Source organism: Fukomys damarensis, unplaced genomic scaffold (assembly GCF_012274545.1).
Source record: "Fukomys damarensis isolate Sample0158 unplaced genomic scaffold, DMR_v1.0_HiC HiC_scaffold_38, whole genome shotgun sequence".
Lineage (NCBI taxonomy): Eukaryota > Metazoa > Chordata > Mammalia > Rodentia > Bathyergidae > Fukomys > Fukomys damarensis.
In genome coordinates, this window is record NW_022900950.1 from 81310713 (window position 1) to 81335161 (window position 24449).

The 24449-nt window shown below is 41.2% G+C and overlaps 1 protein-coding gene across 1 annotated transcript in view; it reads right to left on the reverse strand.

Annotated features, from left to right (window-relative positions):
- Fstl5 (follistatin like 5) overlaps positions 1 to 24449 on the reverse strand; it is a 716962-nt gene that overhangs the window by 59732 nt on the left and 632781 nt on the right. The window contains exons 14-16 of the mRNA XM_033759984.1: positions 23278 to 23427; positions 9484 to 9591; positions 7528 to 7652 (exon numbers count right to left, since the gene is read on the reverse strand). Of these exons, the coding sequence (XP_033615875.1) occupies positions 7528 to 7652; positions 9484 to 9591; positions 23278 to 23427 (383 nt within the window). The remainder of the gene's footprint in view (positions 1 to 7527; positions 7653 to 9483; positions 9592 to 23277; positions 23428 to 24449) is intronic.

Here is a 24449-nt window from a genome sequence, read left to right on the forward strand (position 1 = left end):
AAAAAAAAAAAAAAGAGGAGTGCAGCCCTTGTTCATTACCAGCCAGACCAAGACAGGACTTAGGCAGGGCTCTCTGGCTCAAGAGGAAAAGCAGGTATCAAACTGAATACACACAGACACGATTGTTTTGTAGGCACTCAGTGCTTCCGTTTCTAGGCACTTTATAGTCAGTGTGTGAACTAATATGCTCATGAATGTTGAAAGTACTGACTAAAGGAAAAGCAAACCCAGAGGACATGCTGAAAATGAGGAAGAATGGCATCACTGGCCAAAGTTTGAAGGGTATAATGTTCTTAATTCTTAGAAATAAAACAAAGAAAGTTAGTCCACATTCATGAATCTGAGCTTTTCACACATGCAAGAATACCAAGTGGTCCGCTAACAGTGGTTTGCAGATGTAGGCGTGTACACACATGTAACATGTGTGCTTTGTTTCATAGTAAACAATGAGTGAATCTTGTGTCGTCCAGCTGAGGTGTGCAGCTGCGGGATCAGTTGGTGTTGGTGTCCCATGAGACAACTGTTTAGCCGATGTAAACTTCGTTCTTGTCTGGAGCAGATAACGGGACTGAAGGAGTTACCAGAAGCTGGGGAAGAGGGAAGTCACGTTCTCAGAGCTCATAAATGTTTTAGATACTCACTACTTAAAAGAGTAGATTAAAAGCGTTCTGGTTCATGGGATATTTACATTATTTTGTTACTTTATTTCTCTTTGTGAGTTTAATTAGCATGTAAGGATGACTGGAGCAAAAAAAGCCAACTTAGACTTCCACCTAAAAACATTTTTGAACAAATTTTGTCATTTATCATAGTGAAATTATACTTTTCTTAAAATACCATTGAATACCTGTAGCTTCAATTTCTAATACAGTAAAGTTTTACTGTAAACAGACAATTTTAGCGCTAACTTATATCTCCGTGCATTTGGCCTATCCATGAATCAAGTTGTGAGAATAGATTTGTTCTGATATATGGCTAGCAATATATATATATATATAATTTTTGCTTTAGAAGATTTGATGAAATTGAGTATGATATACTTTAACTTTCACTTTTGTGGAGTGTTTGTTTCTCCCTTGGAGGAGTCTTCCGGAGACATCTATCAAATCCAGTCCTTTCTCAATCATTTCCTTGCTGTAATTTATGACAGAAAAGAGCACTGTTGCCCACTGCAGCCTGCAGAGCAGCCCCGCCCGCCTCCTGTCTCAGGTCTGCATCCCTGGTGTGGGCTGCAGCCCCTCCCTGTGCTGACTGTGATCACCTGGACAGGTGCGACCCTAGGGACTTCTACTGAGCTCTTGACTCTGAGTACTCGTCTGGCCTGGAGCACAGTCAGAGGTGATTTCCACTGCCCTTGTCCTTTCCAGCCCACAGAAATCAAGGATCAACCCAACCGGTGCTGCTGGATCCAGCCCCGTGTCATCTCTGGACTTGTCGTGGGGAGGTGGGGAATGTCACAGAGCACCTAGAGGGCAAGCCCTGTGTGCTCCTGCTTTGATTAGCAGCCCATCGCAGAGGAGAGGAGGACTGTGGCCTGTGGCACTTTGAGGAGTTTGCTTTTCTGTCTGTGGATTTTAGATCTCTTTGCCTCTGTGATTACAGATAGCTCCACTCACTGTTTCTTTGTCACTAACACTGGTCAAAAGCAATGCCCCTGCCTATCTACTTCCAGGTGCACACCCCACACACACACCACACAGACACACACACTCTTTCCCTCCCAACTCCCAAGGACACTTTTTGATTTTAGAACCCTGTATATGTGTACTAAAAAGACGATAATAAATATATCAACTTTTCAACTGCTCCATTTTTCTTTCAGGAATTAGATATGTTTTAAAGATCTATTTCTGTAGACATGTGATCCAAAGAGCTGGTTATATGTCTTGAAGCTCTGCAGTATGATCAAACTGGGGCAGGGCTTGGCTTCAAGGGTCAGCAGACATCTCAGAGAACAACATCTGTCTTTGCCCTCCCCTTAATACTTCCAGGGCTCCTCCTGATAGTCGATGCCTAACTGGAAGGTCCTCTCCTCCCTGTTTACTGTAAGAGCCCTCAGTACCAGCTAACCCCATAGTTCAGCCAGGTCGGACTCAGTTTCTTTCTACTTAAACTCTACGTGGACAGGTAGGCTTGGAGACAAAGAGGCATGACAGGCTGTGACACACAGGATGAGCTTTAAACATGCTTATTTCTCTTCCTCTCCTAATAGCACTTATTTTAAAATGTATTAACAGTATTATGTTACTCACTGAAAGCCATAAAGAATTTCCCCAGGTGACACCCCTCCACCAAGTATCAGCTGCTCCCTTGCAATCCAGGTTGAGAACACTCCCTGCTGTGTTTCTTCATTCTGTACCCAGGATCAGTCCGGAGCTCTAGGAGAGCTCGCTCTCACGGTCATTCTTGTGGATTAACCTCCACCTTGCTGTGCCCTCTCCCAAGTCCTGCTCTCCTCCCTGTGGGCTTCCAAATGTACCTCACTCCAGCCCCTTGTTACTGGATGTCTCCTTCTCAAAAGCAGCCCACCAAGTAAGTGTGAATGAGATTTGGGTCGCTCACCTCTCCTTCTGGAGTTAGAGTCCAGTTTCTCCCCTCTCAAAGAATTGAACAAAAGCGAAAAAGCAATGGTGATGTTAATTTGAAAGAGTAAAAGTGAAGAGTGAGGGAGAAACTGGCTCTGCAATAGAGCTTGGGCTGAGGGAAAGGTGAGTAAAAGAGGAAAAGCAAGATAAAAGTACACCCTGGAGGTGCAGGCCAGCTGTCGTGAGGAAATCCGTGAGAGCAAGCTTTGTGGCGTTGGCATGTCTTTTATGCCGTCAAATCACAAGGAAACATGCAAGGACTTCTACACCTGGTCCTGGGAGGCTGATGTCAGGTCTGGGCTCCTACTGAAAACCTGCTGGAGTTCTCCCTGGAAGTCCACACCCAGGGCTTTGGGAACAGTTCTGCGCATGCGTCCCCAGATCTTGTAATTAACAGGTCACGCCTACTTCCCCAGCCAGCTCTGCCACGTCCTAATCTCCTAGCCCACCCTCCCTATCAAAAATATATCATTCTCAGGAAGAATTAGGGAAGGGTTGATTTTTTTTAAGAAATTGCTATGAAAAATTTGTCGCTCATTCCTTGATTCCCATCAACTTCTTCATTTTTCTCTCATTCCGTTAATTCTCTTTACCCCTCTCATCCTTAGGCAAACATTAAAAGAAAATATGATAACATGATATATCACTGCCAGATGCATTGTTTCTCACTTTTTATGCAAATTCTGGCAGCACCTGCATAGCCAGCTGCACTGTTTGCATATTCTACAACTAGACATTGACTTTAAAATTTTTCTCTCTATAATACCGAGAATGAAACAATCAGTTATATAAATCCCTATGCTGCATGAAATTTTGTTACTTTGAAGTTGAAAACAAGCAGCACAAGAATGTTTCTGAAAAGTAATAAGCTTATTTTTAATTACTTTCTAATTTCTAGCTTAATTACAAGAGTGATTACAAGAGACATTTCATCTCCCATGCCTTTGCCATATCATAAAAAATGAAGAGCAGCAGCACGACCATGTCCAGACATATGTTTACACGCAGTGATAGTCATTTCATTTTAACTTGACAATAGGGCTGTGCAACAGCTTCTCTGGTAACGGAATTAGATCCCTGCTGCCTTAGCTAGGTGATGACTAGTTTAGGCCTCAAGATTTAAAGGCTCTCGTTATGAGTCAAAAGTGAGGGGGCAGAACTGCCAGCCTCACTGGCTGAGCAGGATTTACCGACCCCTGTTAGAACACGGAGCCCTGACAGATAACACAGGTAGGCACAACAGCTGGGGGTCAAAGGTCTCAAAGCAAACCTGACTCAAGACAGTCACTGTCCCTATAAGAGCTGCAGCCCATAAGAGACAGAACCATTCTGGTTTATGCCAAAAGGGCCTTCTCAGGTTTGACCCCATTAACACCTGTCCTCCAGGGTGAAGCTCGCCTACCTTCATTCTTTCCTAACTTTTATATTTGTAGAATACATTTGTGATATAAAGAGAAGGAATTTTCATATCAATGTGTATTATAATAAGTACACACAATTATTGCAAGAATCATATACATCTTCAATTTTATCAGTCTCAATGGTACTATATTTTGCACATATACTAAAAATGTAAAGTAAATTCTTCATATAATAATTTATAATTTTTATGTCATTGCAAAATATACTATATTTTGTACTATATAATGTCAATTCTAAAACTATATTTAAAAATTTGTTAACTTCTTGCTGAAGTTTAAGGTTTTTTTGGTACTGGGGATTGAACTTGGGTCCTTGCACTTGCGAGGCAGGCAGTAGGACCACTGAGCTAAATCCTCAGCCCTGAAGTTTAAGGTTTTTAAAGATTCTACTACTATCTACTATCAGAATACTAAGCCTCTTAGTGAATGTTTAGTTAATACTGAGAAGCAGAATGAATCATTAATGTAAAAATATATATCATCAAATACTCAATGGAACTGCTTTTGTATAAATTAACATCATAAGCTACCATTACTTCATTCTTACTTAAAAAGAAAAGACATAAAATTATGAAATGAATACCATTTTCAATAAATATAAAAAAGCATTTCTGTATATTTAGCCAAATTTCAAGTTATTTAAATTTCTATTTAGTGAGTAAGGGAAATTAACCAACTCACACCATAGTATATTGAAAGCCCATTGTATGGAGTTACTCACTAGAGTTATGAAAATGAACTTTTGTTCAGCATCTGGTCAGGCCCTTTGAAAAGCTTGGCAAGTAGCGGGAGCTTTCCAAGAGCCAGCAGTAGAATACATCCTTCTCACCCTCTGGGAAATGTCACTCACTTCAACTCCTTCAGGAAAGAAGAGGGCAGGGACTCAGGCTTTCTAGTAACCAGAGCTTCATGGTGAAAGGAATATTTCAATTCAGATCAAAGGTAGGAGAGCAGGACGTGGCTGCTCATCCCGAGCCTCAGACTCACACAACCTGATCTTATGGAGAAGAAAGAGAATTAATGCATCAGTTTCTGAAAGCCTGAAAAGGTCCCCTCATTAATTGGCTCTGGCCCTTGGATGAATGTGGGTGGTGGAAGATTCATGGGCTGGGACCTGGGAGAAGGCAGGAGGAGCTGAGTGGGTGGCACCGGCCACCCTCTCAGACACTCATGAAAATTAGAGTAGAACCTAAGCAAGGAACAGAAGAACTTCTGCAGTGTTGAGAACTTCAGATGCTATGAAAAAGTGAATTTCCACAAGTTTTACAAAAGTATTAATTTTTTAAAATTATATTTGTCAAATTTTAGGGCCAGGGATTTATCTCAGTGGTGCTACTGTGTGCCTTGCCAGCACTGGGTCCTGAGTTTGATCTCCAGGACCAAAATAATAATAATACTATACATTTATAAAGCCTTTTGACTGTTTTACTGTATATATTAAGGCATGTATGACATGATGTTTTATGTATGCATTGTCTCAAAAGAAGTATATGTGTGTATATATGTGTGCACACAAATGTGTGCAAATATCTCAAAAATACACAGACACACAGACACACACACTAGTACCATCAAGCAAACTACCATACGTATTTTGGTATTTTTAAACTTCTCACTCTTAATTTATCTTCCAGACTGACCAGAGAAACAAGAGAATGATAAGCAGAGAAACAAAAGAGAAAAAAAAAAAAAAAGGAAGAAAAGAAAAAGAAAAATTGCAGGCAAAACTGAGGAGAAAGAAGGCAGGAAAAGAATACAGATTCTTAGTAAACTTGTACAAAATCACAAAGACACCGGTGTGGCTGAACAGATTGGAACATCTTTAACGATGACTATTACTGGGCAATTGATACTGAAACACTGTTTAGACACTCCCAAGGGCAGTGACATGGCTAAGGTCACCCTCGCCAGGAGCAGAAGGGGCTGCTCGGACCCTGAGCAAGCGAGGCTCAGGTCTACAGAGCAGAGGAGGAGCCCCGGAAGCTGCCGACTGGCCGCCCAAGCCCATGCCCCAGGGTAGGGCACTGGTTCCCCTGGAGAAAGGCATCTTCCCCGGGATGGGGTGACCCTCCCACCTGCTCCGTTCATTCCTGCGAGGAGCACGTCCGCAGTTTTCTATGGTCGTAATGACGTGAAAGCCTGGGCCTTGACCAGGAGCGTTTCACTGGAAATGAGATGTCATCCGGGAGAAAAGTGGGTGAACATGATGCTAGGTCCAAGGAGGACGCAAACGTTACTCAAGGACGAGGTGTGTGTCAGCCCTCCAGCTGCCAGGCAAGGACACCCGCCAGAGGTGGCGCGGAAAGTGAGGTCAGCATCGGCTGACAGCAGGGCTTGTGAGAGAGCGACAACGTAAATGCTCGGCAATGTGTATTTACACACAGGCCAAACTCGTCTAGAAATAGATTTCATGGCACGGGAAGGAGAGAGGGCCACATCATTGCTCGGGTGTTTCTGATGTAGAATGCATCTTTACTGTTTAACAATTCACACAGCTAACAGGCGATTTCGGGAAATGCAAGTTAATTTCTACTCTTACCATTCGCTGCAAAAATAGAGATAATTAGTTTAAACCGCAATATGAAACGTGACGATCATTCGTGCCAATGAAAATGGATTAAATGTATATACAGGTCAGATAGCTATCATTTAATTCTTTATTCTTGCTCACTTAAATCCCTATAAAATACTGGCAAGATTCCCATGTATTTCACAACTTCATGTATTTCCTGAAAGGAACAAGGATGTTTAAAAGAATGTCAAATATACTTTGCAGCCTTTTTCATAAATACATGAAATATTACAATACAATTGTGCCTTTTATCTATTCATATTATCGGGATGTTCTGTAACGATTTCCACCCCAACTGAGCCGCGATGTAAAGTGACACTGTGTTGTGAGAACGTTTGGGCTCTCTCTGGAACACCCAGCACACAGGTGCCCTCGGGCAGTTACCCCAGTGGGGCAGCCTCGGAGCTGCTCCTCCAGACCAGCCTCCTCCGCGGGAGACCGGCAGAGAGACAGAAAATGCTAACACAAAGCTCTCACAGCCACGCACTGTGTTGTGCCACTAATATACTTTTATACTAATTCCAAGACAAGGAAAAGATGATACAAGAGTGTTATAACCTGAACAGGTTTCTGTAACTGTGGATCATTCATGTCATCTTCAAGTGGACATTATCTCCCTTTGAGATGTGCTTCTGTCATTTAAATTATTACTCTTTCCAAGAAATGTCAGCATTTTGCAAGTGAGTAGGAAGTATAACCGTAATGACAATTTGGAAAAACATTAACAGTTAAATTGATAAAGGTAACAAAGTACAACTGCATTCGTGATAAATTCACTTACTTATTAGGCACGGAAAGAAACACATAATGGGAAATTCATCACTAATATCGACAAATGGAAACATACCCACAAGACACAAAGTCAAACCAGATGCAGTCGCTTACGTTTATTTCATAGGCAAATCACTTGGAGACTCCGTGTCTTGCGGAGTTGACGGGAGCCGCTTACCTCACGTGGGTGATGAGCAGGGTGGTGGCCGGGATGAAAAAGTCGTCCACGCTGTCGAACTGCCGGCCCACGGGCTGCGTGTGCACGGTGTGGTGGGGGCCACTCCCGCTGGCCAGGGTCAGCACCTGCAAGAGTGCACGCGGTCAGGGTCCGCTCCGCACCGCTGCTCCCGTTTCCTTTAAGAAATAGTCATGTTTCTGCTGTTCTTTGCAGACTTTCTGCCCTCCTGAAAATCAGCCTATGGTTCATGAAATGGCAATTTATATGCTTTTTTCAATGTGGAAGATTTTAACTTTATTAAAAGACTTCTGAATTATGAAAACATTATCTTTGTTATAATGAGAAAATAAGGGTAAGTATACGTAATATGAGGTTTATTAGAACAGAATCCCTTCTTTAGCACAAACCCTGAAACCTAACTATGAATACTCCAAAATAAGTCATATGAAACCTTTTTTAAAACCTTAGAATACATAAAAACATACTTTAAAATAATGTCTTTCTATAAATTGAAAATAATCAATTGAAGTATATTTTAATAAAAGAGACAAAAATGTAAAATATTTGCCTTTGGCAAAATAATTAACCTTTTAGTCACTCACTGATTGCAAATAAAAAGCTGATCCTGTGCTGGGAAGGGAAACTGCCCATTGACTGCAGCCAGCTGCTCTTGCTGCTGTGTCTGCAGTGGGCAAGGTCCCCAGCCCAGAGGTGTGTGGTTCCACAGGGCTTTCTCAGGCTGGACTGCAGCTCAGCTGGAGAGCGCTCTCCCAGCAAGGCCAGGGCTCTGGGCTCGATTCCCAGCACCAAAATAAACAGACAAACAAAAATAAAGAGCCCACTTTCCTGCCTATAAAATTTCACTTTCAAATCCTTGCTACCAATGGTCACCAAATTAACTTCCTGCTCTGTAAATTATGTAATACCTCTCAAAATTATATCTTTCCCATTTTATGGCATAAATAATTAGCACTTAATTCTGAGTCTTGGTCTCTGGTGGTTCTTGATCCTTCCTACTGCTGGGGTTGGCATGGGTGGGGCTGTGGAGCTCCCTACAAGGACACAGGACTCCACCTCATCCTCCCCATAGACCCCCTGGCCTCGGTCCCCTGTCACACCCCTCCCCTGGCAGCCAGCTGAGAGTTGGCATAACACAGAGGCAGATCAGGTCTTTAAAAAAATTAGGATTTTAAACAATCACCCATTTATCCAGCTCCCTCATGCTGGGAGTGGAAACCACCAACCACCCTAGGCTGATTTCCAAGGAAAAGTCAGCATTTCCTGCACGGTCTGGTGAATGAGACCATGATGAAACCCATGTGTGTACATTTCCTGGCTTCTGTCCCACACAGTGATAAACTTGTGTGCTTCCGTGCTCAGGGAAGGCCTGCTGACCTTCCAATTTGGCCAAGCTGTGGATGAATCCAGTGTTTCATTTCTAGGGGCTTTTCTGGTACTCTGCAGAGGGGTTGGGCGACAGGAAGCGGTCGGGGCCCATACTCAGGCCTGAGTCCCAGCAGCCAAGGGAACTTGGGGCCGGCTGAGCCCCACAGTTGAGCGCATCCAGGATGGGCGGGCGATGAAGCCAGGAGGGAGCAGCCTGGAACTCCGGAAGGCCAGCGCATCTCCTCACACCGCCACCCACAGGCTGGACCTTCCCATCTTCCTGACCAGGAGCTGAAGCAAAACGTTCCCCACACCGCCCAGCCCCCGAAGAGAGTCAGCAGAGAAGATGGACTTCAAAAATTAGGACCTGTCCACCCTAAGGACACCAGAGATCGTTCTGCACATGGGCACGACCGTGGTGAGCAGGACTATGACCTCCCCGTCCCAAACCCTCTCCGAGCAGCAGCCTTCTCTTCTCTTCTGTGCAACGTGCTCTGGGGGGACCTCAGTGCTGAAGTCCACAGTGCCCACCAAGCCTCCAGGGCCTGCCCCGGGCCTGCCGGCACCCACCTGCAGGGTTGGCGACGTCTTCTCCATGCTGCCCCAGCTCAGCACCCAGACCTGGTCGTGCGATCGGTCGTAGTGCAGCTTTACGGGGACGGGGTCTGTGCTCACCGCCTGCGAAGAGAGGGAAGGTTTCAGATGGAACAGCCAAGGATTTGAGGTCAGATTAAACGTGTATCATGCCAATGGTCTAGTTTTCTAATTTCCTGTTTGATTAATTTGGAAATTCTGTCCTTTACACAGCCCACTTTTCTTCGTCATTTGCATAACTGTGTGCCATCGTCTGTTGATTCGTTACCTACGTAATCATGAGTCACGGAGCAGCCCTGCGAAGTCCAGGATCAGAGGGGTTAACACCCCACTGCTGCCCAGAGTTAGGCACAGGTGAGGACTGTGTCACAGCACCAGGGTTGGGGGTTTTCAGGTGACTGTACGTTGTCCGTGAAATGCCAAAATCTGACATATGGCTATAATGCCATTAACTGCTTACCTAATATAATTTCTTTAATAAGAAATCTAAAAGTAGAGAAGGAAAAAGCAACAATTACAATGTTTTCTTGTTTATACAGTCGTCTGTTGATGAGCATAGAGGCTGTTTCTGAGATTTAGCTATTAGGAATTGTGCTGCTATAAACATGGGTACTCATACACCACTGTAATATAATGATTTGAACTCTTTTGGGAAGCTATCTAGAAAGGGAATAGCTTAGTCAAATAGAATTTCCAGTTTTATTCTTTTGAGGAAACTCCATATTGATTTCCACTGAGGTATTTATACACAATGAAGTATTACTCTGCCATAAAGAAGATAAACTTAAGTGATTTGTAGGAAAATGGATGCACCTGGAAACCATACTATTAAGTGAAGTAAATCAGACACACAAGCTTAAATGTAACATTTTATCTTGTATGAGGAACTACATATTTATATAGATAATATATATATAAATATGTATTTATTTATAAATATTAATATATATTTTTTAAAATAAAAGACAGACTATAGAAGAAAAGGGGAGAGAAAAGTACTGCAACTCAGAGAGGACAATAAGTCTGAATGTGCACCTTGACTTCACACAATTATCTTAAATGTTTTACATGTTCTTTGGCCTATGGGTCTGGTTTTCAATCTATATATATGATAATTAACTTTCTAATGTTTTATAAGATAAATTAATCTGATGCTGAAAAATAAAATGGGATGGAGGGAAAGGGGAAAAAGGAACTGAAGTGTGTTATAGACCTGCACTAGTTCCCTGCAGTGAGTGTGATCATTAGGGAACTGCAAGTACGGACTGATAAAAGTAAAACAAATGATCGCACGTGGTAGGGTAAACATGTTTTTTTCTGATAATAGTTATAATATTAAGGTTTGACTTAAAACACAACTTCCTGTAAGAAAACTATTGCCCAGAAATTATTTTACTCACTTTAATTTCAAGTTATTTATAATGGAAGTTAATACTTTTTAAAAATAATTTCCTGTAGTAGTTACTTATATATTTCCCAAATTTTTGAGAGAAAGTGCCTGTATTTGGTAAAGCAAAATTTTAGGCAGTGATGGAAGCAACTGGAAACTCCTTACATTACAGAATTCTCCAAGCCCTGATTTATTCTTTACATTGCAGAATTTTCCAAGTCTTGATTTGCAATGCAGTGCTATTCTCATTGGATTAGTAACAGGTAATTTACATTTGTGAAGGATGTATGGAAATTCATACTTTAACTTAATTGTTGGACATTTGGACTTACTATTGCCTGTTCTGAAACTTTCCCATGAATTTTTCCTGTTTAAAATTACCACTGTTAACTTGGAAGCAACCCAATTGCCCATCAACAGGAGACTGGATAAAGTGTGTGTGTATGTGTGTGTGTGTGTGTGTGTGTGTGTGTGTGTGTGTGTGTTAAAAAAATGGAGTACTACTCAGCCATAAAGAATGAGAAACTAGAGACTTTATAGCTAAATGGGTGCATATTGAGGCCATACTCTGAAGTGAAGTAAATAGGGCACACGTTTGTAAATACCGAATAGTTTCTCTGGTGTGAGAAACTGAAAGTGTAAATAAGGACTGAAAGGTATAATAGAACATGTGTAATAGGAAGCAAAGGTACAAAGAGGAAGGGAAGTGGAATGGGGAAGGGAAAAGAAAGAAGGGAATGGAATTAATGTGAGAAAAAGAAAAAAATGGGAACAAAGTCTTTGTAGGTGGGGAGGGGTGGAGGGGTTGAAGGGAGGGCAGGGGAATGGGGAAAAAATAGGAACCAAGATGGATTATGTAAAGGTGCAGATTTCCAATGATGAATGCCATGTTGCATACTTTAAATGTACTAATAAATTAATTTTAAAAATTCCCAATGTTCATGGATCCCTGAAATAATTAATGAACTTCTGAGAAGACCCCTTGAAACACTCGTACACCAATGGCCTCACCACCTTCTTCCCAGCCCCAGAGCCATCGTGCAGTCTGGACAGGCTCGGCAGAACCCCCTGTGAGCATCGGCTCCGTGGCACTGGTGCCCCGACAATGGCCTGAGGTTTTCCGGTGGCTCTGACCTGGGACAGGGTCACAGCCTACCCGCATCTTTGCTGAGAAGTCAGCTGCTGTGAGCTGAGAGTAGAACGCATCTGCACCCGGGTAGTGATAGGAGCGGCCTCCTCCCTCGCTCCTCCTCCTCCTTTAAACCTGAGTGTGAGGGCGTCAGCCCCCAGCTTCCACAGCCACTGTGAGGTCTTTCACAATAATCTTAAACAGGCCAACCACTTAAGGGTGCAGCAGGAGGAAAAAGGAGCCTGGATTCTTGACAATGATGTTGGGTTACTGAACAAAGCCGAACAACTGTCCCTAGACTTGGTATTATTAAGGCAATTCAGTGGTTTGCTGCTTAAGAAATCGCGTGGTATTTTGCCGATTGTTTTGAATGAATGGCAGATGTTTCATCTAAATTTCCTCATGGACTGATCAGTAATTTCAGTGCATTTTCACCTATCATTAGTCACTGCACTAATGACAAAGCAGTAAGAGTCCTCTGATTTTTCCTATCTTGTCCTCTACCTGTTAAATTTGATCTCTGTGTAATTATTATAGTCAGAATATTTTGCATGCAACTTAAAATGTAATCATCTTGAAATGTTGAAAAGAGAATAACTCCATATAAAGACAAGAAACACTAACAAAGCCTCATTGCTATTCAACTATAAGAACATAATAATAAAATGAGCTTAAGTCTGTAAATAAGTAAGAAAGACCTACTGGAATGAAAACCTCCAGATTGCCAGGTGTCTCAAGGTGACTTTTCTCCTCACCAGGACTTTCGTTAGTGTTGTTTTCTATGGTGCTGCACAGTCCCCAGGACACGCGTCGCCCACCCGATACAGAAAGAGACCCCAGGCCGCTCTGTAAGACTGGGCTAATAGTTCCACTCCTGATAATAGAGGAGTTAGCTGCCCCCATGATTCATATTAAAATACTCTTTGGGGTCTCTGCTGATCTTGGAGGACAGAAGGGAGCCCCAGGGCTGAGATCTGTGCATTTTTGCCTCCAGAAGCAGTGCCGGTCAGTGGAGGATCCCAAGGCAGCAGGTGTCCTGCTCAAGAGCACACGCTCTGAAACCGACCTCAAGTCCCCCTTCTACACTCACGGGAACAAAACACCTTGGGGAGCTACCAGTTTTTGCCTCACTGTCCCCTATATTTGAATAGAAATCGCGAATGCCTATCCAAAAAGTGGTAGTAAGGTCGTAGGAGAGGCAGACCTAGTGCAACACTCGCGGCACGCGCGGTCCAGAAGGGGCCGCGAATGTCAAGCACACCTGATCTCCACTCAGGAGGGAAAGTGCCTGGGTGCGGCTCCAAGGCGGTGCTTGTCCGGCACGTGCACGTTTCCGGGTTCCCTCTCCAGAACAGCAGAGGAAAAGGAAGAAGAAAAACTAATGGAACCAGAGTTGCCATGGTGACTGTGAGCATCTTAAAGTCTATTGGTGCAACCACTACTATGTGCAAGGATTTAGAAATGCAGTACCTTTATTCAGCAAAGGAGAACCTAGGAGAGGAAGAAAATAAACAAAGCCTCTTTATGGAAAGAAAACACAGAGCAAAGGGTGCAAGAAGCGCGTTGCATAACATGACAAGCATTGAAAAGTAAAATAGCACACAAGCTCAGAGAACGAAGCACAACACAGGTGAGGGATAGAGGCAGAGATGTTTCAGTTAAGACTTTGAGCATGAATGCTTTTCTCAGTGAGAAGGGGGTAATGTTTTAGTTAACTGTGAGAATATTTCACGGAGACTGTGCAGGATCGATCGCCTTCGAGCGTATTAAGATACACAACAGGATATGTATTTAGAGGAGGGGCTATCAATCACGTTTCAGAAAATCTTCAGCATTGGAAAAATGTGCAATGACCTATGAAAGCATTAAGTGCCTTGTGTTCAGCATTTCAAAAGATTGTTTCTAAATTCAGTTACTGTATGGCATTTTGATAATTGGTTACAAAAGTTCAACAATGGAAAAGATAATGTAAATCAAAGCAAAGAAAAGTAATATGGTATAATTCATTTAGAAAAATGTAATTCTTAGGAAAAATCTGCTTGAAAGTGTTTGAGAGTAACACAACACATTTTACAGAGGGAACATTACAGGGTTTTCAGCAATAATTGAGATGGAAATATCGCCACATGAGCACCCTCACAACACTTCTAGATCCTAGTTTTCCACCAAACAGTGGATATTTTCCTACTTACACCATCAGCCTTTGGAAGGAATAAATCACATACATGAATTTTACGAAGTATCTTCAGGTGTGTCCCGAAATTGATTTGAAAGGATCAGTAAACTGGGACTCCTTGCTCAGTGTAACACAGAAGGGCAATATTTTAACACTTTAACTCTTCCTTCCTTTTCTTTTTTTCTGCCACAAGAAGAGCCAGGACAGGACCTGAAGGCCCTTGGGTACTGCAGGGTTGGCGCCCTCGGGTTGGGGCCCTCCCGTGCACACCGGAGCAGATGCACTCACGCACTGCTGCTGCTCCAGCCGTCCTCTGTGCCCTGCTCCTTGCCTCCACACTGCTCTGCCAGCGACTGTGGCTAGCACAGGAAGCCACGGTGGCCATGTCCTAGCTCCTCCCTCGGGGACACCATGGCTTGCTGCAGTGGCCTCACTCTCAATCTGCTCCTGCCTGTGGCCTCCTCTGCTGCTGACCCCACACAGGCCAAGGGTGCGAGGCCCCTGGGGCCCAAGTCCACCGGACAGCACCAGGCACCACACCCTCATCTCCACCACCCACTGACCACTGAGGCTAACCAGTGATGCAGACACCAGCTACTGACCACTGATGCTGACCAGTCACAATGACCGCTGGACATTGACTGCCTACACTGACTGCTGACCACTGACCGCTAGGCACTGCTGACTGCTGACATTGACCAGTGACACTGACCTCTGGGCACTGACGGCTGACTGACACTGACCACAGGGCACCGGCCACCAGATGTTGACCAGTAATGCTGCCCGCTGGGCACTGATCGTTGCACATAAATCATGGGCACCGACCTGCTTAGCCACACAGCCTCAGCTCTGTCCACTCGGTCTCTGCCCTCCCTCCTTCCCACTTCACTCAACACCTGCTCATTTTACGATTTACATCTTATTGTGAAGGATTTGTGTTTTATTGTCTGTCTCTTTCCAGTGGATTCTGGGCTCTGAGAAGGCAGGTGTCTGCTTTGAAAATGACACAACTCGTGCACTTAAAATAACACTGTGGAAGTCAGAATAGTTTATAATGCATACACTTCTACGTGCCAGAAGAGTGCTGGAAATTACATAGCACACCAAAATGATTACTATTAGGACCGTTACTATTTTATGTAACAAAAACAATCATTTGCAAAAACAATTCTGCAATAGGCTACATTTTTATGTATTACATAAATACAAATTTTGAAAATTTAATCCTTATAGTAGTCATGTTGTCAACACAAGCACTATTGATTGTCTTTTTAACAGATAGAACAGAAACATAGAGCATCAAAGTTGACCCCTTATACTGTAAAATTCCTGTCTTTCATTCAAAATTCTCACACCCACTCTATCCTACATGACAATTTAACCATGCAGATTAAGTCAGTGGCCAATGTTGGTCCCTATGGGAAAAGCTCACAAAATGTAATATGATCTTCTCTGAGAGAAAAAGAGAAGCAAGCGTGCTGGGATCCCTCCGCTCAGCGGCCACATTTCTGCCCCCTCCATGGGCACAGGCTCTACTCTGGCAACCACTGGTATACACAACATGCTTGTTTCTTCTGCCAGCAACACTTGTTTAATTCTGGAAAATGATATTGCTTAAGAAAACATTTAGGAAGTAGTGATTGGAAAACATATAGGTTTTGCACCTATCTTCCACTTTAAAATGAACCTATATTGAATTCTCATTGGTGACGTGGTGTAATTTACATTTGATTGTTGATATTAATTTGGCTAGAAAATTTGTCTTCACTTCCACCTTAAGAAGCCAAGGGGAGTAAGACTTACTTGTAGCTAAAGATTGGAACCTCCATTATCATAAAAGTGTTTAATTTTGATCTTTTCGGTAATTCTGTGTCATTTTATTTAAATAACATTTCCTATACTATAGAGTGTAAATTTCTGTCCCAGAAAATAAACACTACTAGATTTTGTGCACACACTATCTATTTACTTGGCCTGATGAGACTTGGATAATTACATCACTATCCTTCTTATAAAACTCTATTGAATTACTACATATTTTGTGAAAATCAAATAACATTTATTATCATATTTAAAGGCATCATTCTCTATATTCAGGGTCTAGATGTCAAATTTCTTAATTTCCAATGTTAAGTGACATTTTCAGTGTTATAGTATCACAATGAAATAACATTTTACCCAATTTATAAACATAGATTGAAATACTGCAGTCTAATATTAAAGGTGGGTTTTCACAACTGAAAGTGTAAATAAGGTTCAAATTGTATAACTGATAATGTGAAACAGGAAGAAAAGGACTAAAGTTGAAGGGAAAGTGGGAAGGGTAGGGGTAAGGAAAGAAGGGAAAAGAAAAAAATATGAGGAAAGGAAAAAATGGAAACAAAGTCTTTGTAATTAGGGGCAGGTAGAGGGGATAAAGAGAGGAATCTCTATATTGTCTCACACAGTTCCTGGTGTTTTTTTCTCAGGGAAAAAATAAGAACCAGGATACATCATGTAAAGGTACAAGATCTCAATGATGAACATAATTGTATACCTAAAAAGTACCAATAAATTTAATGAAAAAATGAGATGGGTTTTCCTTTCCTGTGGCTTTATAAAGACACTAGTCAAAGCATTTATCTTTAACAATTTAAAAATATTTTAAGGACACAATTTACATATACTCTGAGGATTTATTCACTTACTCATTTTTATCTTTGGTGATCAAACATTAATTTCCTCATACCTCCCACATACATAGAATTATACAAATGTATCGATATTCCTTAGGGAAGTGCAAAAAATACAAAAAAATAAAATAAAATACGTACTACACTTCACATGGACCAGCTGTAAAAATGTCATAACGATGGCCCATCTCTGAAAACTGAAACACGGGTAAGAGCAGCAGAGAAGGGCAGGACTTGTGGCTGAGCCCTGGCTGCAGGACGGTAATGCACAGCCTGCTTATCAGGCTGGGAGGAGAGTACAGCTGGCTAATTAGGAGCAGCTAATTTAAACTAATGACGCGGATTCTCAAGGTAATGTGCTAATGGCTGGAGGAGCCTCGGGCAGTGCTTGAGAACCCTCCTGCGTGTCCCAGGAAGCCACTCTGCATCCAGGCAGAGCCAGGTCTCCTCTGCAGAAGACAAAATGAGGTCAGTTGTTTACTAATTCTTTTATACAGCAAGACATCTGTGTGCCTTTCCCACAGAAATGTAACTCAGGAAACAGCAAATGAAACCATTTGCCACTCAAAGCGATAACAGGTTCACAGATTCCACTAACAAACCGGGACCCTTTTTAGCTGAGGATAGCAAGTGCTCTCCTAATGCTAACAGTGAAGACAAAAACTAGAAAACCTTTACTGCCAAGGAGATATTTGTCATTTTGAAAATAATAAAATGACAATGAAAATTAAAGTACACTAAAAATGTAAATTTTACAGTCATATAACAGAAAATTCAAAAAATAGCTAATAAAATACAAAAATATATGGCAAGTTTGTCAAAGAACCATGTTCCTGTTTTTTCGAGGTTATACAATTTTTCAGTATACAACTATTTGTAGTACTCACTTAATATCTTTCTTTTTTTGTAGAATTATTAGTAATGTCCTGAATATCATTTCTGATTTTAATAATTTGAGACTGTCCTTTTTTCCTTCATCCATCTAGCTAAAGTTGGTCAAGGTTTGGATCCTTTCAATGAATCGAGTCCACGAAGACTTACTTTGTGGTCTGACACAGTCTATACTCAAAATTATCCCTTGTGCACTTGGAGAGAGCATTCCTCAGGTCTTTGCACCCATCTGCTGTACCGTGTGACATCCTGTCTTTCCTAACTGACCATCTCCCCAGTTATTCTAAACCCGATGGATAGCGCAGGGCAGAATGCTTTGACTACTTTCGTGAACCTGCCTATTTCTCCCATTATCCTGTCAATTTCACTTCATACTCTCTGGTGATCTGTTATTGGATTTGGAAACATCTGTAATTGTTGTATCTTCTCACTGCAATTGAATCTTTTACTAATACACAATTTTCTACTTTGTTTCTTGACACTGATTTTAGAATAACTAGTATTGCTCTTTTTTATTACTACAGTATTTGCATAAAATGTATTTTTCCATCCTTTCATTTTCAGTCTTTTGGAATCATGTAAGTAAATCTTTTATTTGTATTTTATATTTCAGTTGTCCCTAAAATAAATACAATCTTTTACTTGTACTTTATTTTTAATTTTTTATGTTTATTAAATTTTTTAGTACATTAGAGATACAATACAGTCACATCATTGGGATCTTGTACTTTTACATGACTTCTCAGGTTCTTATTTTTCTCCATCCCCAGCCCTACCCTAAGCCTCTCTACCCTTCCCTGTTTACAAATACTTTGTTTTCATTTCTTCCTTTTCACATATTTTTCTTTTCCCTTTTTCCCTTTCCCCTTCCCCTCACACTTCCTCTACTCTTTTAGACTTTTTCCTATTACACAATATCAATTATACATTTTAATCCTTATTTACACTTTTACTTTTCCACACCTGAAAAACTATTTGGTACTTACACATGTATAACTTATTAATTTCATTTAAGATTATGAGCTAAACGTGCATCCACTTAGTTATAAATCTCTCTAGTTTCTCATTCTTTATGGCTGAGTAGTATTCCATTTTATTTAAAACACACACACACACACACACACACACACACACACACACACACACACACATCTTCTTCATCCAGTCTCCAGTAGATGAGCAGCTGGGATGTTTCCAAGTTTTCGCTATTATAAATTGTGCCACTATAAACATGGGTAAGTATATATCGCTGTTGTATGATTCTTTTAATTCTTATGGGAAGATATCCAGAAGAGGAATAGTTGGGTCAAATGGGACCTGTAATCCTAGTACTTTGAGGTATCTCCATATTGATTTCCACAGCGGTTGCCCCAGTCTGTACTCCTACCATCAAAGGAGAAGGGTTCCTATCTCACCACAACCCCACCAGCATCTGTTATTGGTCAATTGGATAGCAGCCATTCTTTCTGGGGTGGAGTCTCAGTGTTGTTTTTATCTGTATCTTTCAAATGACCAGTGATGTAGAACAGATTTTCATATATTTATTTGCAGCTTTTACATGTTTGTCTGAGAAACATCTGTTAATTTCAGATACCTATTTTTGAATTGGGTCTTTATATATTTGGAAGGGAGGTCTGATATTTTTGAGTTCTTTATATATGCTAGATAGTAGACCTTTGTTTGAGGAACAGCTGGTAAAATGTTTTTCCCGCACTGTAGGTTGTCTCTTAGCCCTGCTTGTGATTTCTCTGGCAGTGCAGAAGCTTTTCAAAAAGATGAGATCCTAATGTTGACTTTTTGTGCTAGTTCCCATGCTGCTGAGGATTTGTTTATAAAATATTTTCCTGTGTCAATATCTTCAAGAGCACTACCTAACTTATCTTCCAGGAAATTTAGTGTTTCTATTTTAATACATAGATCTCTAATCCACTTGGATTTTAGTTTAGTGCATTGTGAAAAATATGAGTCTAGTTTTAATCTTTGACAAGTTGAAATCCAGTTTTTCCAACACCATTTATTAAAGTTACTATCTTTCCTCCACAGAGGATGTTTGGTTCCTTTGTCAAAGATGAGGTAGTTGAGTTTTGAGTATTTACCTTGTATCCAGCTCCTCTCCTGAATCTGTCAATCAAGCCTAGAAATCTTTTGGCAGAATTCTTTGGGTCTTCTTTGTAGAGTATCATACCATCAGCAAATAATGAGAGTTTGACGCCTTCCTGTCTTATCTTTATTGCTCTTATTTCTTTCTCTCCTCTAATTTCTGTGGCTAATGTTTCCAAAACTATATTGAACAGGAGTGGCGATAGTGGACATCCTTGTCTCATTTCTGATTTTAGCGTGAAGGTTTTCAGTTTTTGACCATTTAGTATGGTGTTGGCTGTTGGCTTTTCATAGATAGCCTTTATTAAGTTGAGATAAAGACCATCTATTCCAATTTTCTGTAGGATTTTTATCATGAATTGTTGTTGAATTTTGTCAAATGCTTTTTCTGCATCTATTGAGAGGATCATATGGTTTTTGTCCTTGACTCTGTTAATATAGTGTATTACTTGTATTGATTTATGTATGTCAAGCCATCCCTGCATCCCTGGAATAAATCCAACTTTATCAGGATGTATGATCTTCTTGATGACACTCTGTATACTGTTTGCCAGTATCTTATTGAGGATTTTTGCATCTATGTTTATTAGGGAGATTGGTCTGTAGTTCTCTTTTTTGGTTGCATCTTTCCCTAGTTTTGGAATAAAAGTAATATTTGCTTCCTGAAATGAATTTGGAAATATCACTTCCCTTTCAATTTCACTGTAAAGCTTAAAGAGTAGTGGCAATAGTTCTCTAAATGTCTTGTAAAATTCAGCAGCGAATCCATCAGGACCTGAGCTTTTCTTTGTTTGTAAACTTTTAATTACATTTTCAATTTCACTGATTGTAATTGGGGTATTTAGAATTTTTATATCTTCTTCATTCAATTTTGGTAATTCATTTGTATCTAGAAATCTATCCATTTCTTCTGTGTCCTCCATTTTATTAGAGTACAGGTTCTCAAAATAAGTATTGATGATCCTCTGGATTTCTGCTGAATCTGTTATGACTTTACCATTTTCCTTCCTAATGGTGTGAACTTGAGCCTTTTGTTTCCTTTTTTGATAACATTGGCTAAGGATTTACAGTTTTATTTATTGTTTTGAAAACCAACTCTTTGATTTAAATTTTTATATCATTCTCTTAGTTTCCATTGCATTGATTTATGCTCTGATCTTTATAATTTCCCCCCTTTTATGAGCTGTGGATTTCTCTTGCTCTTCTTTTTCTATGAGTTTAAGATTCACCATTAGGTTGTTCTTTGAGTTTTCCTAGTGTGGGCATTCAGTGCTATGAATTTCCCATGTAAACTACTTTCATTGTGTCCCATAGATTCCTGTATATTGTACTGGCATTGTCATTTTAAATAGTAAATTGTTTCTGTCTTTAGTTTTATTGGTAACAAAAACCTACATAACTTGTCTTCAATGGATGGTATTTAGCAGTAATAAAATATGATTCTCATAGTTCTTTTTTTTTTTGGTACCAGGAATCAAACTCAGGACCTTGTGCTGATAGAGGACCACTGAGCTTAATCTGCAGCCCTAAAGTATTATTACTTTGATAACAAAGTTATGAGGAGAATCTACTGAGGCCCAATTCTACAACCTGCAAAAATGTACATGCTAGATTCTAAGCTGAAACATCTGCATAATTATAATTGTATCAAAATAAAATTTATACCCGTCAGCATTGTATGAAGTCTTTTATGCTCTCATAGAATTTCATGATTATAATAGGCATTTTGAAAGTAACACAATTTATGTGATCATTACTATAGCATTTGAACACAGTATGATCAACTCTCAATTATTTTTAAATTTGACATCATCCTCTGAAGGTGAAGGTCTATGAATAATAAGTGACATTAGCTTTTCTCACCTTTGAATATTTAGTAGAAATGTGTATGCAGTGAGTGTAAGTTTCCTGTTAAATCTGAATTTAAAACCAGCTTGATTTTTCCTCAAACATGTTTAATTTTAAACTGCTGGTAAAGAATTTTGATCACCCCAAAGCAAGTGTGTATAATTTGTACTGGACTATCTTGCAGTGGAAATTCAAATGAAACCAACTTGCTGAAGAGTCAGCAGTCCCAAAATCAAACACAGCAATGTTTTTTCTCACGGCACAGAAGGGAACATTGGCTCGCATGCCCATGTTAGATGTGCAGGCCGGGAACCCTGCATCTTCCAGAGGAACAGCAATTCGCATTTTCACCCAGCTCTCCACTGCCGTTTTCATGTTAGAAACTGAGCTGTCTTTGCCCACTATGAATTTGCAGCCTTGGAGACACCAGAGCTGCCAGTAGGAATAATTTCACTCTTCTGTTTGTGACACTCAACACATATCATAATATCTGTCCATCGACAGACAAGATCGAGAGGTAAATGGTAGAGCGGAGGAAGGGTGGATGGAAAGATGGAGGCGTGGATGGGTGGAGGGACGGGAGTGTTCACATGAGGTTAATGGTTCTTACGATGAGTCCCCACGTGCCGAGTTTCTTGGCACTTTATATGCTAGTCAGAGATCAATTTTAGAACGTCCATCTCAAACCCATATTGAATCAACACGTTCACTAAAATTCTAAGGGATGGCTTGGATCTCCTGTCTTGGAAGAGATTCTGGTCATAAGCAGAAATAAATGGTCATTTACACGCCAAGGTCTGCTAGAAACGCTGTACGCAAATAATTCGTTTAACCTCAGCATCACTTCATAAGGCATACGCTGTTACCCCTGAGGAATAACAGGTTCCACAGATGTCCCGAAGCTGGTGTAAGCTTTTTCCCCTGAACAGAGAAGCAGCAGATAGTGACAGCGGAGGCTATTCCTGGGGGTGTGTTCCCTTCTGCCCGCCAGGCACAGCCTGAGATCAAGCGCACTCACGGCTGGTGACCCTGCAAGGGCTAGCCAGCAGGGGAAACAGCACTGGGACTGGGCGAAGAGGCTGGGTGGGCACTTGGGTCCCTCCCCTGTCACCGACCTACATGCACACTACTGGTTCTGCCACTATAGTCAGTAGATTCTGCTAAGAGGCGACTGTCTAGGAGGCCTACATTTGTCTCAGCTTTTGTTAAGAATAAAAACAAGGGAGACTTCGTTCTGATTCTGTAACGGTTCCCACAAATACCTTAATTGGTCTCTGAGTCACCTCTCTTTGCTTAGGACAGAGGAAGCGAAGGTCACCCTGTGCAATAAGACATTAATATTGTGAGGTGCTCCCGAGTCTAACTTTGTAAAGCGAAAGACACTTCATTAACTCCCTTAATCCACCAGCCTCAAGCAACCGAATAAGAAGGGAGTTTGCAGAAAACGGGAACAGTCCTAGTTATGCACATAATCACGAATGACAAGCAGATGGCAATGTACAAGGTACCCAGGAAGAACTACAGGGTACATGTGAGTATTTCCTAAGGCAGCAATAGTTCATACCTGCACCACTTTTTGGGCCTGCACGTCCACAATCAGGACTCTGTCCAAAGTCGGCTGAGCGATGTAAATGAATTTGTCTTTGACATTGACAGCTGAGGCCCACACACAGCGCTGCCCCTCTGCGCCCTCTGTCCTGGGGCAGACCTCGCCCTGTGTGCAAGAGAAGAGAGAGCAGCACAGTTAGACCGCGGGAGAGGGGCGAGCACCGCAGTTAGATCACAGAGCAGGTGCGTGGACAGTGACGTTCATGTCTCCTGCTTTCTCGCCTTCATCCTTAAATTTTAAACATATCTACTGCCGTTCAGTAACGCAGAGCCCACGCACCTCCAGCATCCATAAGAAGTTAGTGTGAACGAGCTCCCTCGAGGTAAATTTCACGTCTTTCATTACTTTCATTATTTTCTCTTCTCCCAGCCTCCTGCTTCTGTAACACAGCACGGGCTGGCCTCACTAAGTCAAGCTCCAAGCACAGCTCCTGCCCCAGGCCCAGGAGTGGTCTGGGCAGCGTCCCCAATCCGGGGTCTGCAGACTTCCGCCCCTATGGAGAAGCCCGGAGAGAGGGTCGTAAAAGCGGTGCTCACCGAGGCCCTCGCTTTTCCGTTTTGCATCCGTGTTAAGTCTCGTTCTTTTCAACTCTCCAGGGCCTTTCCCTTCCCTCCAGAACTGCTTTCTGCTCCATGGTGCGAGCTCTTACTAGGTGGCCATGCACGACTCAGAAGCAAAACGAACATAAAAATTCTAATTCCTTCTTTTTTTATTTTGTCAATAAAATATTGTTAAGGGAATTCATAAGTCTTTGTGATTCATGCTGGGAGACATGTTATAAGTAGCAGTAAATCAGAAATATCATTTAACTCATAATTTACATCTTCATTTTTTAATTCATTAGTGATCCTCACAATTCACTTAGTTAGAAAATCAATGAAGAAAGTGTTGGTGAACTGCCCATAAATGTGAAGTGATAAGTATTTATTTATGTAACAGTAACAATACAATGATAAGCAATTATTTTAATGTTTCACTTGGTTTATTATTTAGGTCTGATTATTGCTTAGTGTCTAATTTATTTGCTTTGTACAACCCAGTCATCTCATAATCTATATTTTCTCTAGTTTATACAGAATATTAGTTCTTCTATGAAGATCCCATTTACTATACAATTTAATATATAT